The 27,309-nt window shown below is 42.1% G+C and overlaps 1 protein-coding gene across 1 annotated transcript; it reads left to right on the top strand.

Annotated features, from left to right (window-relative positions):
* The first annotated feature begins 5,321 nt into the window (after positions 1 to 5,321).
* LAMP1 (lysosomal associated membrane protein 1) lies at positions 5,322 to 25,220 on the top strand. The gene is made up of 9 exons (XM_075590638.1): positions 5,322 to 5,616; positions 17,048 to 17,166; positions 17,937 to 18,159; positions 18,250 to 18,411; positions 19,111 to 19,307; positions 20,817 to 20,939; positions 22,048 to 22,117; positions 22,222 to 22,392; positions 24,255 to 25,220. Exons 1-9 carry the CDS (start codon positions 5,529 to 5,531, stop codon positions 24,392 to 24,394), a joined length of 1,293 nt encoding a protein of 430 aa, XP_075446753.1. The 5' UTR covers positions 5,322 to 5,528; the 3' UTR covers positions 24,395 to 25,220.
* The last annotated feature ends 2,089 nt before the right edge of the window (positions 25,221 to 27,309 follow it).

The following is a 27,309-nucleotide window of genomic DNA, read 5'->3' as shown; positions in this document are numbered from 1 at the left end:
TCAATACCAGACTAGACCAAGAATGGACCCCTTCATTGCAAGAGGGGCCAAGAAAGTAGTGATTAGCTCGTTCCTCTTGCAAAGAAGGTTTACAAAAATGTTTTCATGGAAATGAGCCTACGGTCCAATTAAATCTATCAGCGCAACTACACGTACTGTATCTTTAACATTTCTACCTGAAGCGATGTACTTCTGCAAAATTCCCAAAGTGAAGTAACAGACACGAAAGCTGGATAAGCTGTATCCAACCCCTCCCCCACCCCCCCTCACACTTTCACATAGGGACATCAATGAAATCAACTCATTATAAAATACATTTACAGTGTATATACAAGGACAAAGCATGTGGAATATCAGTGTATTAAAAAAGAATAAGGAATACACATCCCGGATACCAGGAGGTATAATATAGCATGTGTGATGTGACAGGCCGAGTGACTGTATAACTGAGAGGGGTTCAGTCTGACATTCTCACGCTATGAGCTGAGCTGGCACATTCTATTCATTGGCATTCGCTACATACCTGTATTCACTTTTCAACGTTACTAGTGCTGCAAAAAACTAAGCGCAATATCCTAATCAAATATAAAGTAGGATCTTGAAGAGAAGCAAAAAATGTTTTGTTAAAAGTGAACTACACATTTTCCGAATGTTTCCATTGATCAGGGATTTGCATTTCCCTTCTAACAATATGCAGAAATAATCCACAATGTGGAAGGTATTTAAAAAAATGTTTCTTGCCTCTGGTTTACTTTCCTGACTGATGCTCTTGTCATCATACTATAGATCCACTGTGTTTTTTCTGCACACAGTAAAATGTTGAGTAAATGGTCATTTCTATATAACATCCAGTAATAATGATGTTTATTAAAAAGTAATGTAAAGTATGTATGTATGTCTTTATTTATATAGCGCCATTAATGTACATAGTGCGTCACAGCAGTAATACACGTGACAATCATATAAATAACAAAATAATACAAATAACACATCACGGGAATAAGTGCTTCAGACTTAAAATTAACATTTAGGAAGTTGAGTCCCTGCTCCAAAGAGCTTACAATCGAATTGGTAGGTAGGAAGGACGTACAGAGACAGTAGAAGGGCATTCTGGTAAGGGGTCCAAGCTTTATGTACAGTATTATGTTTATAGTACTAGTCGCGGAGCTACTCATATGCTTCGTTAAGCAAGTTACGATAACGGTTCCATGCGTCATATTTCTTATGATACAACATTGGAGGCCTGCTGCTATGGCAGTGACTCTGCAAAACTGTATTATGATAACTTGATAAGAGTTTGTAAAAGACTGTTTACTATGTTCACTGCAGGACAGACCCTTAATTAAATATAACACAATACATTTGAGAGAGGTGAAATACTTATCAAGCCACTGTAGTGTTTAAAGATTTTTAGTCTGGAACTGGCTAAAGGTTCTAGCGCTGTGCATTAAAACTAAAATGCCATCAATGATATATTCACCCCTCCACAACAAGAAGTTAAAAACATTTTTTTACCCATCCAGTGCAATTTTGATAATTTTTCTAAATTCAGGTGTGGTTTTCATGCGATAGCATCTAGTAATGTCAAAGTGTGACTGCAATTTTTTCTTTATTTTTTTTTTTTCTTATTTACAGTAAAGTTAGTTGTTCCTTTTTTGTCACTGAAACATTTTTTTTTAAAATTCATACTTCTCTCTTAGCACAATCATGGGGACTGAAATGTCGACAATGATTTCTGATAGTGTTTCTTAATAGCTATTAAATCACCTCTGCTCATTTTTATTATTGTATGTTTATCTTTTGCATTGCAGCAAAGAACAGTATTTTTTTCTTTCTGTATGTTTCAACAAGGAACATGTCCACATAGAGATGGGCCATGATACATTCCTTGCGTCACATGCTTTAGCTTCTAGCATTGTTTGGGTCATGTCATGTGGTTCCTTTGCTGGCTGCATTTGCTGCTTATTGTCAGATGTTGCTTATTGATAACAAAAGTGGATTTAACCCTGTGGTTGTCAGATGGGCCAGGCTTGGCCCCACTGGCAGAGAAACGGCTTTAACTAGAAACTAGGTTCACATACTTTACAAAAGGTATACTAAAGAGCTGATGTAACTGTGTTTCCCCCACCCTATGGGAGATTCTGCCATTACCAGGTGTGTGGTGCATGCTATCTATAGGTGTCCACCGATGGTTGGGGGGACTGCAGAACAGGCTTCTGGGGTACATAGGCAACATTTATCTCATGGTACTCAGCGCCTCCATCTGCTGCAGGCTCCAGATGTATGGAGGTAATCTCCCACAGTAGAACGGTTTCCTCTCCCCCCAGAAAGATTACACACCAGGCAGGGGGTACATGAAACAGGAACGGGTTATTCTTTTATTCTCTTCTGCTCCCAGCGCAGTCACTTGGCAACTCTGCCCAATACAGTCACAATTCTGGTCTCAGACTTCAGATGGTCCCTGGACCTTCACTACAGGTCAAGGGCCCCCGCAGCAGTCCAAGCTCTTCCACAGCCCTCTAGCAGGACCAGAGGTATAGGTAATCACTCACTTACCCGAAGGGAAGGAAACCTGCGCCTGCCAGTGCCTGGGTGTGATATCTTGTCTCTCTCAATGGTAGAGACCTACTAGCTATAATTTAGGATGCAACCCCCTTAAGCACAGCGGGGGGGGGGGGGGTACCCGGTCTGAACACAGGATTGGGCAACCTCAGACTTGATCCCACCTCCTCCCCTGTCACTCAACAGTACTGCCTTGAGTGGGGAAAACCCATGATTGATCTCAACACCGCCTGTTGTTACCAGGACTGATGTCAGAACAGGGACATTAGTAGCCACACCCAGCCATGGCTACACTGACAAACAGGGAAAGTACAAATGTTACGGTTATTTGAAAGCCTGTGTGCTAACATAAAAGCCTCTGATGAAGAATCTCTAAATATTAATGTATAAATATTATTAATATTAATTAAATATTATGGCTAAGTATCCTTTGCACTGTGTACTTTTTGCCCTAGAAAATGTGAGCCTATTTTTTAATTGCCAATTTGGTATAACGGAATTGGGAGTGTTGGTTTGTAAATTTAAAAAAAATAATATATATATTTTTTAATCGTGTCTGCTTTATTTAGAACTTATGAATATCAACAATTTTTGTTGTGGGTCAGTGGTTGCAACCTGTTTATTTTAGTATTAGGTTATGGGTGCCTTCACATATATGTGTAAATATATACTCTGAATCTGTCATTATGACATGCTTCAGCTATTGACGGCTCTGAGCAATGCCGCAGTGAGAAATCTCAATACTCTGCAGCCTCTCTTATACTTCATTGCTCCAAATAGTATCTCAAAAGATTTGCAAAATAGTTGCCATTTGCTACATAGGAATGAACTTTTTTTTTTTTTTTTTTTTAGAATTCAATGGATTTGAGGCAGGATATTTTTCAAAGGGTGGTGGGGACTCGCTGTACCTTCCAGCGCACCGGAGCCAGCTAATGCATTGGATGAATTAAAAAAACAAATTGGTAGGAAGGCAGGAACCCAAAAAAAGCACCAATCAACTCACCAGGGATAGCAAAAATAAAAAAAGTTTATTGAATCACATTATAAAAAAACAAAAAACAAACTAACATAAAAAACGAAACCTCCTACGTGTTTCAGGCTCTCCAGCCCTTTCTCACGGAGTATGGTAGGGGTCTGATGGAATGATGTATATATATATATATAGCTCCTCCTCTGAACTCTCAAACACCAGAAATACATACAGGTGATTAAAACATATATATCATTTAACTCCAAAATGTGTCCATGTCTCTATATTCATGATAGATAGGGAAAAGGATGAATCATAAATCCATATTGGGACATGCATCAATAGATAGTTAAAAAGTGGACAGAGTAATCTACGATATAAGTAAATTCAATGTCACACAAAGAAAATTGATACAGATTATATTAAATGGAAATATATCCCAATGGATAATTAATTAAACTATCCCTATCACATGAGAGACCAGGACACACATCAGTACATTAATTACACAAACACAGGAAAAACTGGCATCACTTTCATAATATAATGAACATGATACAGAACAGGAGATGTTTCTCAGAACATATAAAACTATAATGTATATAAAAATTATACATGAAAGATATATATATATATATATATATATATATATATACACATAAAAAATAAGAAATGAAAGAAAAAAGAACAAAAAAAGGCAAAGTAAAAGAAAAGAACAGAAAACTAAGAGACAAATCTGATGATGAAATATTGATTTAGCGAAAAAGAAAAGGAAGATAAAACAAGTCCTATTAGTATGATCTATGAACTGTAATTGTACCCATGAGAGGATAAGAAATCTACTCATGGAAAACAATTGTATATAAGAATCACATCAATTGAATATATTGTTTAATAATTTATGTATATTATTATATGATATGATTCAACAGTTCAAAGGTAATACTCAGAATTCAAAACGAATAATATTTAAAGGATTAAATGTTATATAAATGTTGGTGAGGAACCAATGCAATATAACATAATAATGCATTGGGTGTCCCAATATTGCTCTGCATATTGTTTTATATGTATCTTTTGACTTCTACAGCACCAACAATGTATGCAGCGCTTTACAGCATTACAATGCAAGGTAAACACATTAGAAATACTGGGGATAAGTGCAACAGGTAAAACGGCAACATAAGGCCGCGCTTATAATGCTGACGACTGCGACGTGACCGATGACGTCACCCATCGCCATTAGCGAGTTATAATTTGTTTTTTTAGCGACGTCGCTGGCAACAAGGCCAGTGACGTCACGAAGGGGGCGGGCGGGCAGCGCAATCTGATTGGTTTAGAGACAATCACATGTGTCGACTGTCTCTAAAAAAAAAATCTAATTTACCCGGCTTCAAAATTTTTGGTCGCAACGTCGCTGTCGCGCTTACTATAAGCGCACGCTACGGAGTCAATGTATTTGTTACGGAGCGCCGTCGCAAGGCACCATAAGCCCAGCCTGAGGCAAGGGGAATCCGTGTCCCACAGAGTTTACAATGTAAGTGGTGTATTGGGAAGCTTAGACACATTAGCAGTAAAAGTGTCATATTAACATTGATTTTGAGGGAGGTTATGTTTGGACAGTCTCGCGCTGTCACGGGAATGACACTTTGCACGCGCATATATTGCTCTGCAATGTTGCGTTTGCACCAGGGAGGGAGCGGTCAGGTAAGCTCCGCCCCGTGCATAGCGTGCTACGCAGCGTTCGTGGGTAGTCACGTGTCCCGACACTTTATGGCACATGACCCCCCCCTGTGACGTCACGCCTCATGTGACTGTGCCGCCCGCTCCTTGCTGTGTGCAGAGGTGTCGTTGCCCCTACCTCGCGCCAACCTTTCTCGAGACACCGGACACCGCGGGAGCGCGAGACCTTTTTGCCGCGCGCCTTTTCCTGCTACTCCGTGACCGTTTGCCCCCGTCCCTCAGCTCGCGCCAACCACAGCGGCAGAAGTAACAGATGGAAGTGATGATGAGGAAGGCGGCGACCGGCGGGCAGAGGAGGCCCGGGGGTGCCCTGTTGGGGGCGGCTCTGCTCCTACTGCTAGGTGAGTTGGTGTAGTAAGTCGTATGGCATGGGGGGGAGGGGGTGTGTGCGCGCGCCTATGCGGGTTTATGTTGTGTGTGGAAAGCCGCGCTGGAAAGGGTTAATCCCCCTCTCTGACCTCTGTCACCGTCATGATCGCATTGTGGCGCCGGCAGCGCGGTATTAGCGCTGTTATGTAACTGTGTGTGTGTGTGTGTGTGTGTGTGTGAGAGAGCCGGGTATGCAGTGTCACTGATCAGCTGACAGTCACCGCTCGGGGGGTTACTTGTGTGTTTACCCGGTTCTATCACCTCCCTCTCATTTACCCGGCACTGATCCCCCTTCTCCCCCCTGGGTTGGGGGCGGCGGATGTGTTGGGATGAGGAGGGTTGGGGGGGGGGGGGCGGATGTGTTGGGATGAGGAGGGTTGGGGGGGGGGGCGGATGTGTTGGGATGAGGAGGGTTGGAGGGTTGGGGGGGTGGCGGCTGTGTTGGGATGGGGAGGGTTGGGGGGGTGGCGGCTGTGTTGGGATGGGGAGGGTTGGGGGGGTGGCGGCTGTGTTGGGATGGGGAGGGTTGGGGGGGTGGCGGCTGTGTTGGGATGAGGAGGGTTGGGGGGGCGGCTGTGTTGGGATGAGGAGGGTTGGGGGGGCGGATGTGTTGGGATGAGGGTTGGGGGGGCGGATGTGTTGGGATGAGGGTTGGGGGGGCGGATGTGTTGGGATGAGGAGGGTTGGGTGGGGCGGATGTGTTGGGATGAGGAGGGTTGGAGGGGGGGCGGCTGTGTTGGGATGAGGAGGGTTGGGGGGGGCGGATGTGTTGGGATGAGGAGGGTTGGGGAGGCTGTGTTGGGATGAGGAGGGTTGGGGGGGGCGGATGTGTTGGGATGAGGAGGGTTGGGGGGGCGGATGTGTTGGGATGAGGAGGGCTGGGGGGGGCAGATGTGTTGGGATGAGGAGGGTTGGGGGGGGCAGATGTGTTGGGATGAGGGTTGGGGGGGCGGATGTGTTGGGATGAGGAGGGTTGGGGGGGCGGATGTGTTGGGATGAGGAGGGTTGGAGGGGTGGCGGCTGTGTTGGGATGAGGAGGGTTGGAGGGGGGGCGGCTGTGTTGGGATGAGGAGGGTTGGAGGGGGGGCGGCTGTGTTGGGATGAGGAGGGTTGGAGGGGGGGCGGCTGTGTTGGGATGAGGAGGGTTGGGGGGGTGGCGGCTGTGTTGGGATGAGGAGGGTTGGGGGGGGTGGCGGCTGTGTTGGGATGAGGAGGGTTGGGGGGGCAGATGTGTTGGGATGAGGAGGGTTGGGGAGGCTGTGTTGGGATGAGGAGGGCTGGGGGGGGCAGATGTGTTGGGGTGAGGAGGGTTGGGGGGGGCAGATGTGTTGGGGTGAGGAGGGTTGGGGGGGCAGATGTGTTGGGATGAGGAGGGTTGGGGGGGGCAGATGTGTTGGGATGAGGAGGGTTGGGGCAGATGTGTTGGGATGAGGAGGGTTGGGGCAGATGTGTTGGGATGAGGAGGGTTGGGGGGGTAGATGTGTTGGGATGAGGAGGGTTGGGGGGGGCAGATGTGTTGGGATGAGGAGGGTTGGGGGGGGGCAGATGTGTTGGGATGAGGAGGGTTGGGGGGGGCAGATGTGTTGGGATGAGGAGGGTTGGGGGGGGCAGATGTGTTGGGATGAGGAGGGTTGGGGGGGGGCAGATGTGTTGGGATGAGGAGGGTAGGGGGGGGGCAGATGTGTTGGGATGAGGAGGGTTGGGGGGGCGGATGTGTTGGGATGAGGAGGGTTGGGGGGGGCGGATGTGTTGGGATGAGGAGGGTTGGGGGGGGCGGATGTGTTGGGATGAGGAGGGTTGGGGGGGCGGATGTGTTGGGATGAGGAGGGTTGGGGGGGGCGGATGTGTTGGGATGAGGAGGGTTGGGGGGGGCGGATGTGTTGGGATGAGGAGGGTTGGGGGGGGCGGATGTGTTGGGATGAGGAGGGTTGGGGGGGGCGGATGTGTTGGGATGAGGAGGGTTGGGGGGGGCGGATGTGTTGGGATGAGGAGGGTTGGGGGGGGCTGATGTGTTGGGATGAGGAGGGTTGGGGCGGGCGGATGTGTTGGGATGAGGAGGGTTGGGGCGGGCGGATGTGTTGGGATGAGGAGGGTTGGGGCGGGCGGATGTGTTGGGATGAGGAGGGTTGGGGCGGGCGGATGTGTTGGGATGAGGAGGGTTGGGGCGGGCGGATGTGTTGGGATGAGGAGGGTTGGGGGGGATGATGTGTTGGGATGAGGAGGGTTGGGGGGGATGATGTGTTGGGATGAGGAGGGTTGGGGCGGCAGATGTGTTGGGATGAGGAGGGTTGGGGCAGATGTGTTGGGATGAGGAGGGTTGGGGCAGATGTGTTGGGATGAGGAGGGTTGGGGGGGGGCAGATGTGTTGGGATGAGGAGGGTTGGGGGGGGGCAGATGTGTTGGGATGAGGAGGGTTGGGGGGGGGCAGATGTGTTGGGATGAGGAGGGTTGGGGGGGGCAGATGTGTTGGGATGAGGAGGGTTGGGGGGGGGCAGATGTGTTGGGATGAGGAGGGTTGGGGGGGGGCAGATGTGTTGGGATGAGGAGGGTTGGGGGGGGGCAGATGTGTTGGGATGAGGAGGGTTGGGGGGGGGCAGATGTGTTGGGATGAGGAGGGTTGGGGCGGGCGGATGTGTTGGGATGAGGAGGGTTGGGGGGGCGGATGTGTTGGGATGAGGAGGGTTGGGGGGGCGGATGTGTTGGGATGAGGAGGGTTGGGGGGGCGGATGTGTTGGGATGAGGAGGGTTGGGGGGGCGGATGTGTTGGGATGAGGAGGGTTGGGGGGGCGGATGTGTTGGGATGAGGAGGGTTGGGGGGGCGGATGTGTTGGGATGAGGAGGGTTGGGGGGGCGGATGTGTTGGGATGAGGAGGGTTGGGGGGGCGGATGTGTTGGGATGAGGAGGGTTGGGGGGGCGGATGTGTTGGGATGAGGAGGGTTGGGGGGGCGGATGTGTTGGGATGAGGAGGGTTGGGGGGGGGGAGGATGTGTTGGGATGAGGAGGGTTGGGGGGGGCGGATGTGTTGGGATGAGGAGGATTGGGGCGGATGTGTTGGGATGAGGAGGATTGGGGCGGATGTGTTGGGATGAGTGTTGGGGGGGGGGGGGCGGCTGTGTTGGGATGACGATCAGTCTTTAATTTAACCTGCTGCCGCCGATTTTTAAATAAGGCTGATAACGAACAAATGCCTTGTTTACCTGGCTCGCCATGGGTGTAAAGTTGGGTTGTAACAATTCGTGCAAAGTCCTAGCAAGATCTGTAATGGTGACATAATTTTTGCATTGATTTGTTGCCATCACAAGCATACAGGCCACTTGAAAACCTGTCTGTTTTCCTGACCAGTAGTTTCAGATCACGTGAATCCAGGAGATTGCAACACCCACTAATCTTTGTTTTCTTCCTATCTTATCGGCTACTGACAATTCTGAAGCTCAGTATATAATGGGGACTGCTCAAGTCAAGTGAGGCATTTCCTTTAACTTTTTTTGTACTAATCCCTTAATGTTGGCTATACGTTGCAGAACAAGTCACACATTTTGCTGCAAGGGCCGTGGTTTGCTGGCCTATTGAGCAGTGAAGACGTTAACGTGCACAATTGTGTAGGATCTCTAGGGCATTTAATATTTATTTTATAAAACGTACAGAGTAAATGGTATAGTAACTAAAGACCATTTAGTCAAGACCTCCTTACACATAACCACTTATAGCAGCAATACTACATCCTCCCTGCTTTTTTCCCCTTTTTATATATAATGCATGTTACAATGTATAATTCTACAGCTTAAGCTGGCAATCGTTTGGTGCTCCTGTGCCTAATATAATGGCTGCCTTTCTGTTCCAATTAATCCTTCAGGTCAGTGTAACTCAGCAGCTACAATGTATCCTTACTAAATTAACATTATCTATTGCTAGTTTGCAGCTCAAACTGCTGGGAACATTTGCAACAAATTATCACAAACAGGAAAGGTGTTACAAAGATCTTGCACTGCTTCGGAGATGGCTAAACCTGCTATAGAAATCAAAGGATGCTTTAAAACTCATTAAAAAAAATGAAGAGTTGAATAAAATAAGTCGCTATCTAATACTTCAGAAATGATTATTTTTTCTTAAGAAAATCAGATTTCACATGGTTTGTTGCTTCAACAGCGCCTCTGGTAATCCAGAGAACTGCATGCATGGCTAATTTGTTTTAATTTTGGTGTAAAATGTCAGTGGTCTGCCAACCTGCTTCCTTTAACATGGCTCTCTTGTGTATTTTTATTTTTTTCCTTGTATAGTACATAGCATTTTTGCAGACACGGGTCCCTGCCCCGTAGAATTCAATCTATATTTTGTCACAGGGAGATAGTGACTTCCTCAAGATCACAAGGAGCTGATACTAGGAATTGAACCAGGCACCCCTTTACTAACTGAGCCACTCTTTCTTTTTTTTTTATAATACAATTTCAGAGCAATTTATTTGCTCTGTAATTTGTCTGTTTAGATGTTTTCATTATTTAAATTTTTTTTTTAACACAATTTAAATATGTAAAAGGTTTTAGTTTAGTTGAACCCAATTTAAAGTCTTGTGGCTGAACATCTGTTTCACAAATCAGTAGTTTTCTATTTTTCCCCAATCATACCCCCCACTCCCCAGGTAAACGTAATTTAACAGTGCTTGTCATATAAATCGGCACACCTAGCATCCTAAATTTTGTGTGGGTTCGAAGATGACCTAAGCGCAGACAAATAGGGGGGGAAGCCAACAAGGTGTAGGTCATGTACGGCACACCTTTGAGCATGTGACCTGCATACGGGACAAGGGTTAATACACCGCTCGCTAGCTGGTCTAGTTTTCACCTTCACAAAGGTCCCTCAGATAAACAATATCTCCCCTCACTCTGTCCCAATACACCATCTGTCAGGACAAGCACACTGGTGAGCACGTGACTTAGATATGCAACCAGGGTTACTACACACAGCTACTCTAGCCAACTCCCCTTTCTCCTGCTTAATGTACTTTCATATAGTTAATATTAACCCCTTACGCTATTGCAATCATATCTATCCGCTTCCACCACTAAAGAAATATGTAATTGTATGTCTGTCAGGGGCTCGGGTCCCTGTTTATTGGAGAAACTATACACAAAAATCTGCTGTAGAAAAATCTGTCCGAAAATGTATATTAATATACAGCGCGTGCAAATAGTTCATTCAGAGCCCAAAGCATTACTTATTAAATGTAGATATAGATATCCATCCACACAAACACACACACCCACACACACACACACACAGCTTTAGATTAGAAAAAAGATTAATACAAGAACATGGTTACAATAAACGCAGATCTTTCTTGAAATAAATCACTATACAGTAAGTTACCATATTTCATAGGTCTTTCCCAGGGAGGTCACTGGAGTAAAGATGAAGATTCACGTGTCTGATCCCAAAACACACTTCTTGTTGACTTCTAATTAAAAGGTAGGGCTTTTTATTCTAACTCCCCTTCATTGGGAACACCATAAGCCCACCCCTGTTGTAAATCATCTACTGTGGGTTGACCGGTTTACGACTTTAAAAAAAAAAAAAAAAAGCCTAAAAAACATTTACATTCTGCCTAAATATATGCAAGACCTCATATCTTAATTCTTCTAATACCTTTTCCTAAATTTGAGTGACAAATGGATTTGTAGATGATCACCTACTAAACCGCAAGTGTCTGGCCGGATTGCATTCGTCTCCTTGCAACGATTACAAATATCTAAACATTATTCTTTAGTGTGTCTGTGTGTCTGTGTGTCTGTGTGTCTGTGTGTCTGTGTGTCTGTGTGTCTGTGTGTCTGTGTGTCTGTGTGTCTGTGTGTCTGTGTGTCTGTGTGTCTGTGTGTCTGTGTGTCTGTGTGTATCCACAATTTCATCCCATCTCTGGCAAAACAAATCTCCTGATCTCTTGATTCTCAGTCCCATACAACACTTTTAGTGGGCTGTGGGTGATACCCCACCAATTAAGCCCTCTGTAGATCAGCACAGACACAGGAAGGGTCTTGACCTGTCATATACACAATTGTATTTTTAAGACTAACCACATTAACTCCTAAAGCAACAGATTCATTAAAATACTTAATATATCATGACAGTCTAGTTAGTATATCAATAAATTCAACAGGTGATATAGATCAAGAGAAGTATTAAACGCGCAAATTTCCTACTTTGAATTTTGTGCATTGTAATACACTGGGTGGATGCAGAGGTCACGAAGCGGCTTTAGCCAAACGCGCAGGTTTAATTCCCTGGACAATTCAGGAAACGTCTAAGGGCTTGAGTATACCAAAGGCGGCAGCGCTATCCTGTGACGTCACCCTGCGCTTCTGCTGAGCGGCATCTTGATTATACCAGGAAGACGGCGAGAAGAGTAGCAGAGGAGGCGTGGCCGTGAGCGGTTCGCCCTCCTTGGCTGAACCGCTCATGTGACGCAACAGTCACCAGCCAATAACAAAATCCTGTCTCCTTTCCATTCGTCACACCCTGCAGCTCCAGGCGGCACGCACGCGGCAACAGGTATATCTACTTGAATTGATGTGTTTTTGCGTTGCGCCATGGGACTCCACAGGCGTTTTTCGGTTTAATCACGGCCTAAGAGTATACAGCCGGTCAGACAGCTGAACCAGAGCACGCGACGCACCCCCCTGCTGATGTGATCTGGTGGAGATGAGTTGAAGGAGACACAAGATTCCGGCATGGTGAATCGAGCTGTCAGCGTCTGCAGTCTATACCATGCTGGGCTGTGTTCCCAGAACAAGCTTTTATCTCCAAGATTGTGAGTTACTTCCTACTTTTGCATCAGAGCTAGATTATTTCCTGTTTCTCCATTTAAATTATAGATATGAAAGACTATTCATAGAAGCACTTACCTGTACCCATAGTGGATTACCATGCACAAAAGTCAAGTGGGAAATTTGTGAGTTTAATACTTCGCCTGCTCTATATCAGGGAGGCGCAAACTGGGGGGGCGCTCCCCCGGGGGGGGGGGGGGAGATTTTTCTGTGGGGTTGCGGCGGTTGCAGAGGCCCCGTGCTCTTCCCCCAGGCATTTAAATTAAATGCCGGGGGATCGCGTTAGGCCCCTGCAACACTCCACTTTCTGTGATTCAGCCGGCTGTGTGACGCGTCGCCATGGCAACATGGCTTCAAATGACGCCGCGGGTCACATGACCCCGCAGCGTCATTTGATGCGGATGCATGGTGGTTAGGGTGAGGGCGCAAGAACCGGGGCAAGCAAGACGGTGGGCGCAGCTGCAAAACTTTGTGCTCCCCTGCACTATATGATCTATTGAATGTATTGATCTACTACACCATGTTTACAGATTGCAAATAGCTAGCTGTGGATGCTCCAAACTCCAGACAAATCAGTGTGCAGTCTTTAAGCATTATAGAATAAAATGCATAAGTGTGATATCCTCCATGAACAAAATGATATACCCCACTTTTCCACTGGAATAGTATATATATGACTCCACAATTATTCCGAATAGCTGGCCAGGATTCCACTTGCATTGCGGTGAGAATCCACACCTCTGGTGTCCAGTCAAAGTAACATCGGAGTGGATATACAAAAGATATAAAAACCAGAGTGTAAAATAACTCCCGTTTTTGTGGGGTATAGTTCTTCAGATATGAGCATCCATCTTTCAGGATATCCGTGTGCCTTCGTCTTCAGCAGCTTGCAGATGAGGAAGATAGAAAACAAAGCACTACTTCACTAGTGCATGGTAAATAAACCTTTTATTTACCATGCACTAGTGAAGTAGTGCTTTGTTTTCTATCTTCCTCATCTACTACCCCATGTTGACTTTTCCACTAGCCCCCTCTGCGCTTGGTTCATCCTCCAATTCACATTTTTCTTTTTTGGATCTGGTGTGGATCCCAGACTTTGAGCGGCATCAAATTAGGGACAAATTATTGACTTGTAGACTGTACACAATTAGTAATTTAGTGGAGGTATAGAAAGTGGCATGTTCCCATTCTTATTCCTTATTTGAGCTGGAAGCACTTGAGGTTAATCGACAGCATTCAATTGATGTCGTTTGTATACTACTTTTGGAAACTCTAATGTTTATATACAAGTAAAGGAGTTTCTATTTGAGAGATTTAGTTTGGAATTTCTGAAGACCTATCCTGAGCTGTATTGCGTTGGGAATCTCAGCAGTTTAGTGACGTCATATAATAGAATTTTTTTTTTTTTTTTTATTAGATTTTAGTTACGGTTACTGTTTCTCTTTTACATAACCAGTACTGTATTCTTGGCTTCTTTTTATTTATTTATTTTCTTCCCAGTTTTGACTTTTAGTATGTATCCACCCTTTATGCTTTAAAGAGGCAATCCAAGCACTGTTTATTTATATGTATGTATTTATTTTTTAAATATAAATACATGAGATTAGAGCAGGGGGTCTCCGGAGCTGACCCCCATTCATTTCAGCTGGAGGACCCCTTGCTCCAGAGCTACTTACAGTATGGGGTATTGGTATCTCTGTGCTGTTTAAAGCTCCCAGTCACGTCAGCCAAGAGGAAGCCACACTGGATGATGTCATGGTTTCCTATTGGCCCGCAGGCCAAGTAAGCTTTGAACACTGCCATAGTTGAAATGAATGGGGTTTGGTTCTTGAGACCCCGTGCTTCAATGCTATGTAAAAAAACAAACGCAAAACAAAACGCAGTGCTTGGATTTCCTCTTTAAAGGTACAGTTTCCCCATCATGCTTAGTACAATAGTCTGTTTGTACCGCTTACCTTTTCCCTGCTCACTGAAATGTTTGTTTTTTTATTTTATTTTTTTCCCCCAACAATGAACCCAAAATTGAAATGTACATGTTTGCTAAGCTCACTGACTTCATAAAGCCATACTAGAGAAGCCCCAGGATAAGACTGTTTGTTTGTTTCTTTCAACTCTGCATGGAAAAAACAGCAGCCTGGTGAGGTGGGGTAGGCCTTTGTTTTTTTTTTTATTCTAACAATTTTACAAAGGTTGGTCATCTTCTCATAATGGCATCATGTTAAGCTTGCTTTCAAGGGATAATTTCTTTGATAAACTCAATGCTATTTCATATCTATTGAGCTCGTGTTTTCTTTTCTTTATCAAAATGGGGGATGAGGGCGTTTTGGCTTGTATAGTAGATATAAAACAAAGGCTTGTAATAAAAATAAAATAAAAAGTATGGCCGCCATGGGTGCCCGAATGGCTACGGCACCAGAGTGCCACAGAGTGCTCTCTTTAATTGCGCGGAACCATGACCACAGCCTAGCTTAACCTGGAAAATAAGTCCTCTTCCTTTTCCCTTCACTGCAGATTGTCCTGCACCCCATGGGGATGCACGAGCTAAGCTGGCTGGTGGGCATGGGAGGGAAAGCTCATGGGACAACTACAGTGCCAGGCCACATGATGTAGTGACCAAGTCTCCGGGCACTTAAAGGGTTATTGGAAGACAAGTTTATTTAAAAAAAATAATGCATGCTTTCCTGAGCGGTCCTGAAAGCCTCCACTCCTTTTAAACATCAGCCATTAAAATGATCACTTCTAATTTCTTTAACAAGTTTAATTTCTGTGCCGCCCCTTGTTTTGTTTTTCTCCTACCTTAAATTTTATTAAGCTTTTTATATTTGAAAAGCCGTGTAATGCGCAATCCGTTTAAAGGTGCAATTCCACATAGTGAGTCAGTTGAATTTCTTAAGGGCCTCTGAATGGGGAATAGTTTCTCCATCACATCTTTATTTACCCTTATCTCACATTGTTCTTATCAGAGGACTCTGGCTTTACAAGCAGTTGCTGAACACAGACACACCACACAAGGGATTAGCCATGGGAAATCAAACCCCTCCCAAGTCTAACTTGAATACAGTAAATACATTAAAAATACTTGTCAGATCTGTGTTAAAAATAAAAAGTATCAGGCACCTAGATGAGACCCCTTAAACATGTCACTGTAATTAGTTCACTTCGGTCCTAGGTCCTAGTAGGGATTGTCCCTTTAATCTGTACACATTGCAGAGGATATTTACATTTTAAACTCTGCAGCAACATGTGCTACAGTATGTATGCTATTTAGATTTTCTATGCTGTAGTTCACAAACCTGTGAAGGTGTTTCATGAAGGTGTTTCATTGGAACAAATAAATTGTCAGCAGAAGTGTACTTTGCCCAACTAGTCTGTCCATAATAAGATCATGTGGCGGATATGTGTAAAATACCCTTTTAAAGGTGTGGCAACAAATTGGAACAAATGTGAACTAATTGCAGTGATGTTTCATAGGTTTAAAATCAGGTGGTAAACTGACGCAATGAAAATCACACCAGTATAAGAATTTTCAAAGATTACTTAACATTATAACTGGAATTTTAGTTTGGGTTTTCTTGTCCATAACATGCCTCGTTTTACACTCACACTCGCACTTAAAATAAATGGATAAAACAATCTCATACAATGTTACCATATGTCATAGGTTTTTCCCAGAGAGGTCACTGGTGTAGGAAAGATGAGAACTTGTGTGTCTGATCCCAAAGCACACCCTGTTTAATTCTAATAATTAAAAAGTAGGGCTTTATATTCTAACTCCCCCTACGTTGACAACCACATAATTCCACCCCTCTCATTAATCAGCCACGAGGTTGACCATTTTACGACAAATGCAAAATTATTTGTCTTGCGAAAAATCGGTCACACTTGCTCGCACGCACTATGGGCACCATCATCAAGGCACACCGATTTGTTCCGGTGGCGCGCGACCACTATAAACGCAGCTTTAGGAGGATGTAGACCGCGACTTCTAGGATACTTTGAAAATTACCGTAAGATGCTGTGCTATGGAAAAGGTTGAATTGAAATATGTCAACGTTTGGTCAAATTGGAATAGTTAATTGTGAACTTGAATTTGTTACAGGCACCACTTGGTGACATGTTGCTACGTAATAATAATAATTGACTATAAGATTTGCTTCTTTACTTACAATTTTAAAGTGTCAAAGTCAAATGATTTGCATTTATCTTAATTTTGAGGATATTTTAAATATTGTGGCAAATATATTTACTGGAAGTGCCTGACATATTTAACCATGTGGGTTGCTATGAATGCATAAACTAATCCCATTACTTTTTTTTTTTTTTTTAATCTCCTAATGTAGAAGAGATTATGGTAACCGCCATTGCTGGTCATTTTGTTTGTGTTGTAGTAAACCTTTACATCCAATGTACGCTGGTGTTTTTATTTTACTTCTGTTTAATTGACGTAGTTGATTACCATAATAAGTGAGAAATAAGCCGTTTTTATTTTTTTAATCCATTTTGTTGAATGGGTGGGGCGGGGGGGCTTGGACAGGAAATTGTGTAATCGTCAACTTGAAGAATAAATAATGAATGTGCCTGTTACAGGTTTTTTTCAGGCTGCTTCCTCTATTCATTTTGAGGTAAAAGATGAGAATAACAAGACCTGCATAATGGCTGACCTTTCAATCAATTTCTCAGTGGAATATGAAACAGTAAGCAAAAAGGTAATGTTTCAAAAACTAATTGTGCTTATTTCTTCAAATTTAGTTGTCTATTTTAACCAAACTGTCTTGGGATAAATTTGATATATACTCAACCAACCGTTTAGAGCATTACGCCCCCATATACCTCAAATCGATTTTCTGCTAAGAATGGCTGCTTTGGACTGTATAGAAATCACCCCTAATGGTTTTTATCCTGGTGATGTTATTGGAATTCGTTTGGTAATTGAAATGTGTCCCACTGACCTCATTAATATGCATGTATATATCAAGTATCCATCGCTCTTGTTTCTCTCAAGCATTCTCCATTTTTATCCTTGTTGAATAAGCTTAGTGGTACCCGTGGTATTCTGCACAGGATCAATGCTAACAAAATGCCCTATGTACATTATATAAAGGTTTGACATTCTGTACAAATCCAGTGATGGGTGCCAGCATTATACATATTATTGTATTTAAAGCTATGCCTTTTGAGACCAAAAGTTTAGGTAAACAATTGTTTAATCAAAATATGGTGAAGGACTATAGCTCAAATATCCGGTTGAATAGCAGTAAACAAAATAACTGTTGGCAAAAGTTACATGGCATATAAAAACTCAATCTATTTAATGTAAATTGAACTGTTTATTTTAAATTATTATTATTATTATTTATGCTGGTTAAGCTTGGTTTACCCTGAATCTCAGATGAAAAAAATAAAATAAGTATCCTACATAGTATTCAAGTAAAATGGAGGTTGGTATTCTTATCACTTTTTTTTCCCCCTCCCTCAGGTAATCCCAGCTCTATTTCTCTTGTCAGAAAAAGCTTTAGTGAACAAAAACAGCAGCACTTGTGGCAAAGAAAATATTTCGGCTCCACTTCTAGCCATTCAGTTTGGAGATCAACAACTGAGAATGAATTTCACAAGAAACGGGTTGCGCTACCAAGTTGCTGAACTGGTTTTTATTTACGACTTGTCAGACAAAGTACTTTTCCCAGATGCATCTGACAATGGTAAGAGACCCTATGGCTGCAAGAGTCTAGCTATTCTCTTACTTCCATCCAGTGCTTAAAGGTTGTTTAAAATGTTCTCTGTTTTTTCAGGAACAAAGGAAGTATCCTCACAGAATACTGACATATCTGCTAACAACAACTCCACGTACAAATGCTCTAATCCCCACCTTATCAAAATGGGAAAGGTCAATGCAACGTTTCATAATATTAAAATTGAAGCCTTTGTAACAAACAATACCTACAGTCTAAAAGGTACGGGAAACTTTTCGAAAACTGCATTTGTCTGTCTCTGACATCAGCAAAAACCCCTTTCTATAGACTTCCTAGTAATCGGAGCGTAGGAGATTTGGTAATTCGGGTTCGGTGTAAAAATTCACCAATTGGCGATCATGCTTGAACATGTAATGCACTTCTCAGTTTATCTTTCTGGTAAAATATTTTAACAGAGTAATATATTCTCACAAATACAAGAACCACCAAGTCTATATGCGAGAGTATAATGCCCCCAATTGGATGGTGCTTATCTTGATAAAACAATAGGTAAAATTATACATTAAAGGGAACACCCACATTAAGGAGGTTCAGCGCCGCAGACGACCTCCTTCCCACCAATCCTTACTATAAAAAAAAAAAAAAAAAATCTAGACGGAACTGCTCCTTTAAGTTCGCTGGCAACTTCCAGCTTTCAAAAGGGCGAAAGGTCCACTGATTTTGTACTTGTTTGTCCCAGGCTAAGCTGTTCAAGCTCAGTAATGCAGTAGGCAAAAGCTCTTAAGGGAGTACATTTAAAAATAGATCAGCCAAAAATGACACACCTAGTATTCTCAGTGTTGCAAGTCCTTGTTTGGCTGAATGGCACCAAAAGTTTGTGTGTTCAACAGCTCAGAGCTGCAGTCAAGTGTACTTGCATGTACTTGTATAGATCGCGTCAATTGTTTGTTTTCTTTCTAGAAACCGCATGCAGTGAGGATGTAACCCCTACTGTTGCACCAACACCTGCACCAATAACCCCTAAACCCACAGTGTTGCCTACACCATTACCACCTCCCTCAGTCGGGCAATATAGCGTGACTGGACCCTCTGGAATGTGCATACTGGCTAAAATGGGCCTGCAGCTTAACATCAGCTATAGCAAAAAAGATAACAAGGTATGTATTTATTATTTTTGTTTGTTTCAATATTTTTTATTGTTTTACATTCACAGATTCACAGTGTACATCATATTATAGTCGGCATTTATACACATTTGTTCAGAAAACCCTTATCTTAACATAGCTTAATGTTTTGTGTTAACTGTGCACTTCATACTCTGTATTACATTGAAATGGATTCAGATATGTACTGTAGCTTTATACTTTTCACCTTCTAACTTATCCTTATTTTGTAGGATAGAAAGATTAAGAGTAGGGATAGATAGAGGGGGGCCAGGGTAGGGGGAATTATTACTTTAATATGGAACGCACTTCACTGTTTCAATCTAGAATTAATAGGGATAAAAAACTAAATTAGTTTTTTTGCACATCCACAGAAGACACTTTAGAAATACACAGAAATTATATAAGGTATTTATTTTTTTATAATTCATCCCAATGCACGAAATGTGTTGGTATAGTAAAAACAGCACTGGAGAAATAGGGAAGTTTTTTTTGACTGCATACAGGAAGCATTGTTACAAAATAAACATACCATCCTCCATGACGGTTCACACTGGGGTTTATGCCCCTCTTCCTGCGTGGTAGGACAGCCTTTGCCAAAGCAGTGTAAAAGGGCTCTTCTCATCGACAATCCCCAGTCATGGTTTTTCCAACCTGCCTGTGTAGGTGTTTCTTTCGGACAGAGAGAAAAAAACAAGGTATTGGAACTTACCGGACACCTTGCAGCTTAATCTGGTTACTCTGCTTTGCCGTGTACACAGGCAACATCCTCTGAGGTCTGATGTATCCCCTGTGGTCTTGCCAGTCCGCTTCGGCACGTATACCGGCACATTCCTCTGTGCAAGGTTTTCAGCATCTCTGAAAGGCTGAACTCTGTACTACAGTGTGTATAACGGCAAAAGCCTCTAATAAAGACCCAATACATATATTTTTGGTCTCTGGGGACTATCCTCTGTCAGTTCGGTGTGTTTGGGTGGGGGGGGGGGGGGGAGATAGGGAGAGAAGTGTGTGGGGGGGAGAGTGTGAAATAATAATTGCTATGCCATGGGGCACACAAAGGGTTAACCTTTGAATTTTACATGGTGTTGTAATTGACCCTTCACATGACTTTGGTTGTTTAAGTGCAGCATTAAGTGGGATAATTTTTTATGGATTTCTCTCTAGATGTACTTTCTCTGCCAATTTTTTTTCTAAATCTTAATTATTTGTTATGCTTAAAACATGGTAATTTTGAAAAACGTACACCAATTGTTGGCAGATAGGCATTTCAGATCTTGCAAATATTGTACACTAATCATCCATAAACATTGTTGATATTTGGCAGCGATGTAGGGATAGGGAATAATTTACTATCCCACATACCTCACTTTCTGACTTGACTTGAATTCTCAGTTGAGATCCATGCGCATATTTACAATGAGGTACCAGTGCTAAAACTGACACTAGTATAAAATCTCCAAAAAAAAGCTAATCTGAGGTATTTGTGTTTATTTTATTTTTTAGGATGACCTATATGTGTTTAATATTGATCCAAAAGACACCCATTACAATGGGACCTGCCAGAATGCTTCAGCGACACTCTCTCTCTCTTCAAATAAAACCAACCTTGAGTTCCAGTTTGCCTTGGTAAGGAGGTTTAATAACAAATAAGTAAAGTACTGTTTAGAAATCCGTTAACCATGGGGTGCGCAAACTTCCTGCTCTCCCCCTGGGTTATGCGCCCCCCCCCCCCCCCGTTACCTTTTTAATACGGCGTCAAATGACATGACCCCGTCATTTGATGTTGTCGCCATGGAGACGCATGGACTGAAGCCTGGTAAGTAAGTTTCGAGGCCTCACACTGAAGAGCGTGGGGCCTCTGTAACGGCCCATAGGCTCTGGTCACAGATTGATTCCAAGAGACACCGTTTTTAAGTAAAACCCCTGCCTGCTTTATTCAATGTAACATCGCCGGAAGAAGAGATCAGTGTGTTTCGAAAGCTCGCACAAATAAAAGCATTTCGTTAGCCACAGAACGGTATCATCTATTCATTCTTGGTGTGTCTGTGTTCCATTTTATTTTACTGTAATCTATTTAGATATATACCCCCTATAATAATAGTTTGCCAAAGTGCATTTATTTTATTTAAAAAAAAAATCTTTTTATTGTAAATCTTACAATCTTGTACATGTTATGTTTCCATTCTTACATAATACATGCATCTTGTCTGTATATTTCATTTTGTTTCTATAATTTTCATATTTTGCAAGTTCCCATTTTTGTTTTATTAATACAATAACAATTTAATTGTATAACTATTTTACTGCATATTGTCAACCAGTTTGTCACGTCTTTAACTTCTCTTCTCCTGGTGAGTCAACCGGGTTTGTACGCCGTCTACTACCGAATATCGTCGGCTTATCTATTTCAGCTGTCATGAAAGACCCTCTATTTATAAAACGTACGCTCTACCTCATAATCTGTTGGTCCTTATATTACAAGAGTCTGGCACTTTATCACATTTTATTTACATTACATTGTGGTAACTGTCAATAGTCCTGTCTGGTCCCTCCTTGCCTCCAAGGTCCCTGGTTTGGACTGTTTGGACTGTGTGGTGTTTAAATCCTTATTGGAGGGTACCTGGTTGGCGTGTGTTGCGAATTATGTCGCAAAGTGCATTTCTAATGGATGTTGCCAGCTCTGGGCTCTGCTTTGTTTCTTTTACTAATGTTTTTCCCCTCCTTTTGCTTGCAGAATACCAGTACCAACCAGTTTTATCTTGCACGTGTCACTTTAAACACAACCTTGCCTTCGGAGGCAAAAGGTAATATTTAATCGTATTAATCTAACTTATTATCCATGCTTTGAACCGTTAAATATAGGGAACATAGTTCAGTGCACTAACAGGTCTTCTTTTGAAATGTGTAGATCCGAACGTTCAGGTTGCAAACGGCAGCCTGATGTACCTGAAGACTACAGCTCGTAAATCCTACAGGTGCAACGCTAAGCAGACGCTCCAGATTACCAGTAACTTTTCTATAAACACTTTCGAACTTCAAGTCCAGGCGTTTGATGTGGTTGGAGAAAAATTTGGATCTGGTAAGTAAACCCCTCTCGTGGTCTGAATTGCATCTGACCGCAAAATGTTTGACTACGTTTAAACCGAACATTACTGTGTAGTTCTAGAAAAATAAAAAGTAAACTGCTAATATGCAAGAAGGAAATTTTAGATTCTCCTAAAAGTATTGTTTTTGCTAAATCATTTGTATTTCATTGTGTTCCCAGCATTGAAGTGGTTACACCTTTTGCTGCCAGAGGGGTCGGAAACACTTCGCTCTGTGTTGCAGGCCCATGTGACAGCAAAAGGGTGAAAAACTGCAGTTCTTTTTACCCAGATGCAATTTTTGATAATCTGTTATGCAGTTTGAATCTGTGTTTTCTGTGAGCAGTGTTTTCTCAGCATTTTGCATCATGCATCAGTAATAGTCATTTACAAACTGCCCAGGTGTGCAATCTCTTAGTGAATGTGGAGGCAAATGCCACCCACGCTTCAGATAGAAAAAAATAATTGCTTGTGCAGTAAAGAGCTACAGTATTCAAATGGCACATGTTCAGCTTTTTTTTTGTTTTTTGTTTTAAATGTTTTTGTAATGACTCAATTTCTTTTTAGTGAAGGAAAATAATTGCTCTTTAGTCGACCTAAAACTTTTGTTGCAGAAGCACCCCAGGATTAAGTACTTGCAATGTGACACTACTTTCAGTAATATGGACGTTGCAGTATGCAGTTTGGTGCTTACAGATTTGTAATCTAAACTGTAAAGAAATAGTTTCTGTATTTTGAGAGCACCCTTTTTGAATTGATGTTGCATTTTAACATATCTCTACCTTGAACAATACTTTAGTACAGTTTGCAGACACTGCATGTACTACTGCAGCTTCCAAAGGTTAGAAGGTGATGGTTTCAATTGAATATAGGTATCTGTCTGGCATTTTTCAAGCTCTTTCAAAATTATCTAAAGGAACAGTTCCTCCTCACCTTTTTTCTTTTACCCCCATTTTTTATTTATTTTTTAAATGGGGTAGAAACAAGGGGTCCCCTTGAGTCAAACGCAACTTCTGGTTCAGGGATCCCCTTGTGGCTAAGACACTGGTGAAGTTAAAGGGGAACAAAATAACTGCCAAATATCCGTCGAACCTGCAATATCTATTGCGGCTTCTTATTGGATGGCCATTTAAATCCCCATTAAAAACCAGGAAGTAATAAAGATAAATTTGCCAGTAAGTATCTAAAGAACCAAGGAAGGTTCCCTGGAGCAGAAAATAGCTTTATTTAGCTCCGGCTCATGTAAAAAAAAATGAGGTAAGTTCGGTGGAATCCTGCTTTAAAGCTGCAGATCTAGCAATATCCTACATGTGTTTTATTTAATCAATCAGTTCTGTATTATGAAAAAATACTTGTAGCATTTTTTTTTTTTTCAAACTCTACCTTTTTAATGTTATAATTTAACAAGCATTTTTGTTTTTATAGCAACCATTTACAAAGTCACATCCCGTTCCTCTTCTGAAACGGGCTCTAGCACACCCCTTTTTGAGCCCTGCTGTCTCTAGCAGTGCACCAATTGTATCTAGTAACTGCTTGGTCACATGATGTACCCCACAGAACTTTGCATCTTAGTCCTCTTCTGCTGCACTAACAGCCATTTAGTGAACCCCGAAGCCAAATCTTTGCCGATCCATTGGCAACTTGGCTAATAACTTACCATTGTGTGGATTGTATTGCTCCCCATATTAAAGGGGGGGGATGTTTAAACGGCAGCTTGTACTGCTGCTTTAAATGCCTTAAGATGGTGTAATCGCATTCGCATTTCCTGCTTTGAGTTTTTGGTTTCAGTGTTTTGAGTACATTTAAGAAAAGGTTAAAGTATGAATATGAAAAGATGATTGTATCTTCTGTCTTTTAGCGGTGGAATGTCAGCTTGATGAGAATGGGATGTTGGTGCCTATTGTAGTTGGTGCAGCTCTGGCTGGACTCGTCTTGATTGTACTGATCGCCTATCTTATTGGAAGAAAGAGGAGCCACGCTGGATATCAAACAATATAACTTCTTACACTTCAATAAGTTTACCACTGTAGCGGAATAGAAAATGGCCGAGAGCTGACACTTTTGTTCTGAATAGGGATATTCAGTTGTGTGAAGATTTCAGATTACTTTAAAATGGCAAAATATCTGAATGTGAAATCCCATTTTACTGCATTGAAGATCTTTTCTGAAATTATGATGCTCAATTATTATTTTTGCTAAATGGTTCCTTACCAAAGTAAAGAACATTTGAAAGTGCTTTTAAAAAGGAAAAACGTTAAATTGGCATTCTAACACCCAGTGAAAGATGCAGTATTTGTGTGTTTTTTTTTTTTTTTTTTTAATTAAGAGGTGTTTTAATTCCAGTAACCGTCTTAAAGGGAAACTTAACTTCTATACTACAGTGACTAAATATTGCAGGTAAACATTCTGCAATTTATAACTATCAAGTAATTAATTACATAAAAAAAATAACAGTTCTAGTGTTTTTCAATTTCTTTGTTTGGGTTTGGACGCTTATTATTCTCATTCAGCTACAAACAAAAGCAAACTGCCTCGCTTTGCAGGGCATTAACAATGCAATATTGAAATGATTACAGATCTTGTTTGCTGTTCTGGGTGCTCTACTATTTTCTAAAGGTGTAATTTCTTTTTTTTTTTTTTTTTTTGTATATTACATTTTGTCTCTTCAGTTTGAAGTTCCAGGGTTGATTGGTATGGTTTCTGCACGTGTACAGTATAGATATGTATATGCAGGTCGCCTAGCTTTATGCCTGGTTGGGGTTGTACACTAGGGAATTTGTGTGTGCATTGCCTTAACAATGCTAATAAAGACTTGTTTTCTTTATGTTGTGCTTTGATCATTACTCTGTCATGTTGTAATAGCTGTTATAACGAAAATGTTCGAGTAGTTATGTATATCGACACAAGACTGGATTACCTTCTCATGGTAACCTTCTGGATTCAGGATCTTGCTTGAATTCCTTTGGAACAATACATTTTCATTGCATGAGCTCACTTTAAATTTTGAACTACAGACATACCCCACATTAACGTACGCAATGGGACCGAAGCATGTATGTAAAGCGAAAATGTGTACTGAGTTTGATTGAATTTTACATGATTCAGCACTCATACGAATACTGTTGGCAGCTGCACTATTACTTACAAACATTTGCTAAAGGTTTCTGGATGATATAGTAATAGTATAGTACGATTACACACACAATCATACTATACTGACCATAAATATTTATCAAATGTTTTACCAGGAAGTAATTCATCGAGTTACGTCTCGTTTTCAAGTATGTCCTGCACACAGTTATGATGACAATACATGATTAAATATAATGTATAACCTCTGTTCATTTAATGTAAAGACATTTCATGAACAGTTAAAGATAATATGCTATGGGCGTATGTAACAGTTACAGAATAAAATGTGAAAGCTGAAGTTTTGAAAGAATTTAGCCTGGTGGTGGTTTTGAGTCTCCGGTAGGTTGTTCCATTCTTGAGATACTGTACACGGGAACAGGAGGAGGAGCAACCAGATTCTTTGTTGAACCTTGGGACCGTGCACAGTCTTTTGGAGTCGGGCAAGAGCTGCGTGTAGTAGGGGTGAGGAGCTTGTCTAGATTCAAGGGATAGCTAATCTTGTTGAAGCATTTTGCAGTGATGTGTGTCGTAGTTGCATTGTAGGACAAAGCAGCATATTGCATCGTAGACAGTATATGGTACAGTACCGTAGCAAACTAGACATCATGTAACCATAATTTATAATTGGCGTCTGCTGTGCGATGCGCTTTCTTACCAGCGGGCTTACTGACAATTTGTTCCTATAAAGTACAACCTGGTTTGGATGTCCGTATCAATATGTAACCGAAATGTTAAATGGGAGTAAAGCAATATATGCCCAGATATTTTAGTGACAGGGCCTACTATGTTGTTAGAGTTGGTTCTGATCTTTAGCCCTCATTGGAAGCTTTAGAAATGTAGACTTGGTCCCAAATATCTCTGTTACGGTTTTGTCAGTGTTTAAAAAACGTTTGTTTGGGAAAGCCAGTTTTCAGGTTTTGAAAATTAGATTGAAGTATGTGTGCGAAGTCAATGAGGCTACGGCTGTGTGCATATAAGATTGTCATCTGCATAGATATTGATAAACTCTGAAAAGCATAAGGGCCCCAGAACAGAGCTTTGCGGGACCCTGCAATGACTTTCAAGGGGTTGGAGCACGAGGGACCCATTCGGATCTACCAGACAGGTTGGAGTGTGAACGGTCGGTTGGACCTGGCGTTTGGAGTATGTACTTAACAGTTGGGTTTTTATAGTAGCCACTTGGCACATTTTATGAGGACAAAAACAAAATAAACTAAAATCACAAACCATCCTGATTTAGTAAGGGCATTACACAGGTGCTAGCTTATACAGAGATCATTACTTCACCACAAATTAATTGTCAGAGGGTTTTCTGTAGCCCCAGCTCAGTCTGACTGCACTTCCCTTTTCCCTGCTCCACACTGATATTTAATACCCAGTAACTCCATCCATAGGATACTTGGATGAATCAAAGTATCCAGATTTCCAAGGGGAAGTCTAACTTTCCAGAATCAGAATTAATAACTCCCCAAAACATTACAAAATACAAACACATCCATATATACATAGGTATAAGCAAACACTGCATAACACATGAGAATTTAGGTTATACATGCTATATTTCAGTTCCCTATCAACAACCACCCTCAACTACTGTGAACTCAGAGGAATGTACTATTCCAGAACCAGGATTACATACTTGGAACAGGCAGCAGTTCCTTAAGCACGACCGCTGCTCAATTGCCACAGAAATCCTGCAAGAATGAAACACCAAAACTTCCTCCAGGTAAATCACACTTTTACTGGATATGATGGTTCTTTTGAGCTTGTGTTTAGGATCA

This window comes from Ascaphus truei, chromosome 3 (assembly GCF_040206685.1).
Source record: "Ascaphus truei isolate aAscTru1 chromosome 3, aAscTru1.hap1, whole genome shotgun sequence".
Classification (NCBI taxonomy): domain Eukaryota; kingdom Metazoa; phylum Chordata; class Amphibia; order Anura; family Ascaphidae; genus Ascaphus; species Ascaphus truei.
This window is presented reverse-complemented; position numbering and strand designations above follow the sequence as displayed.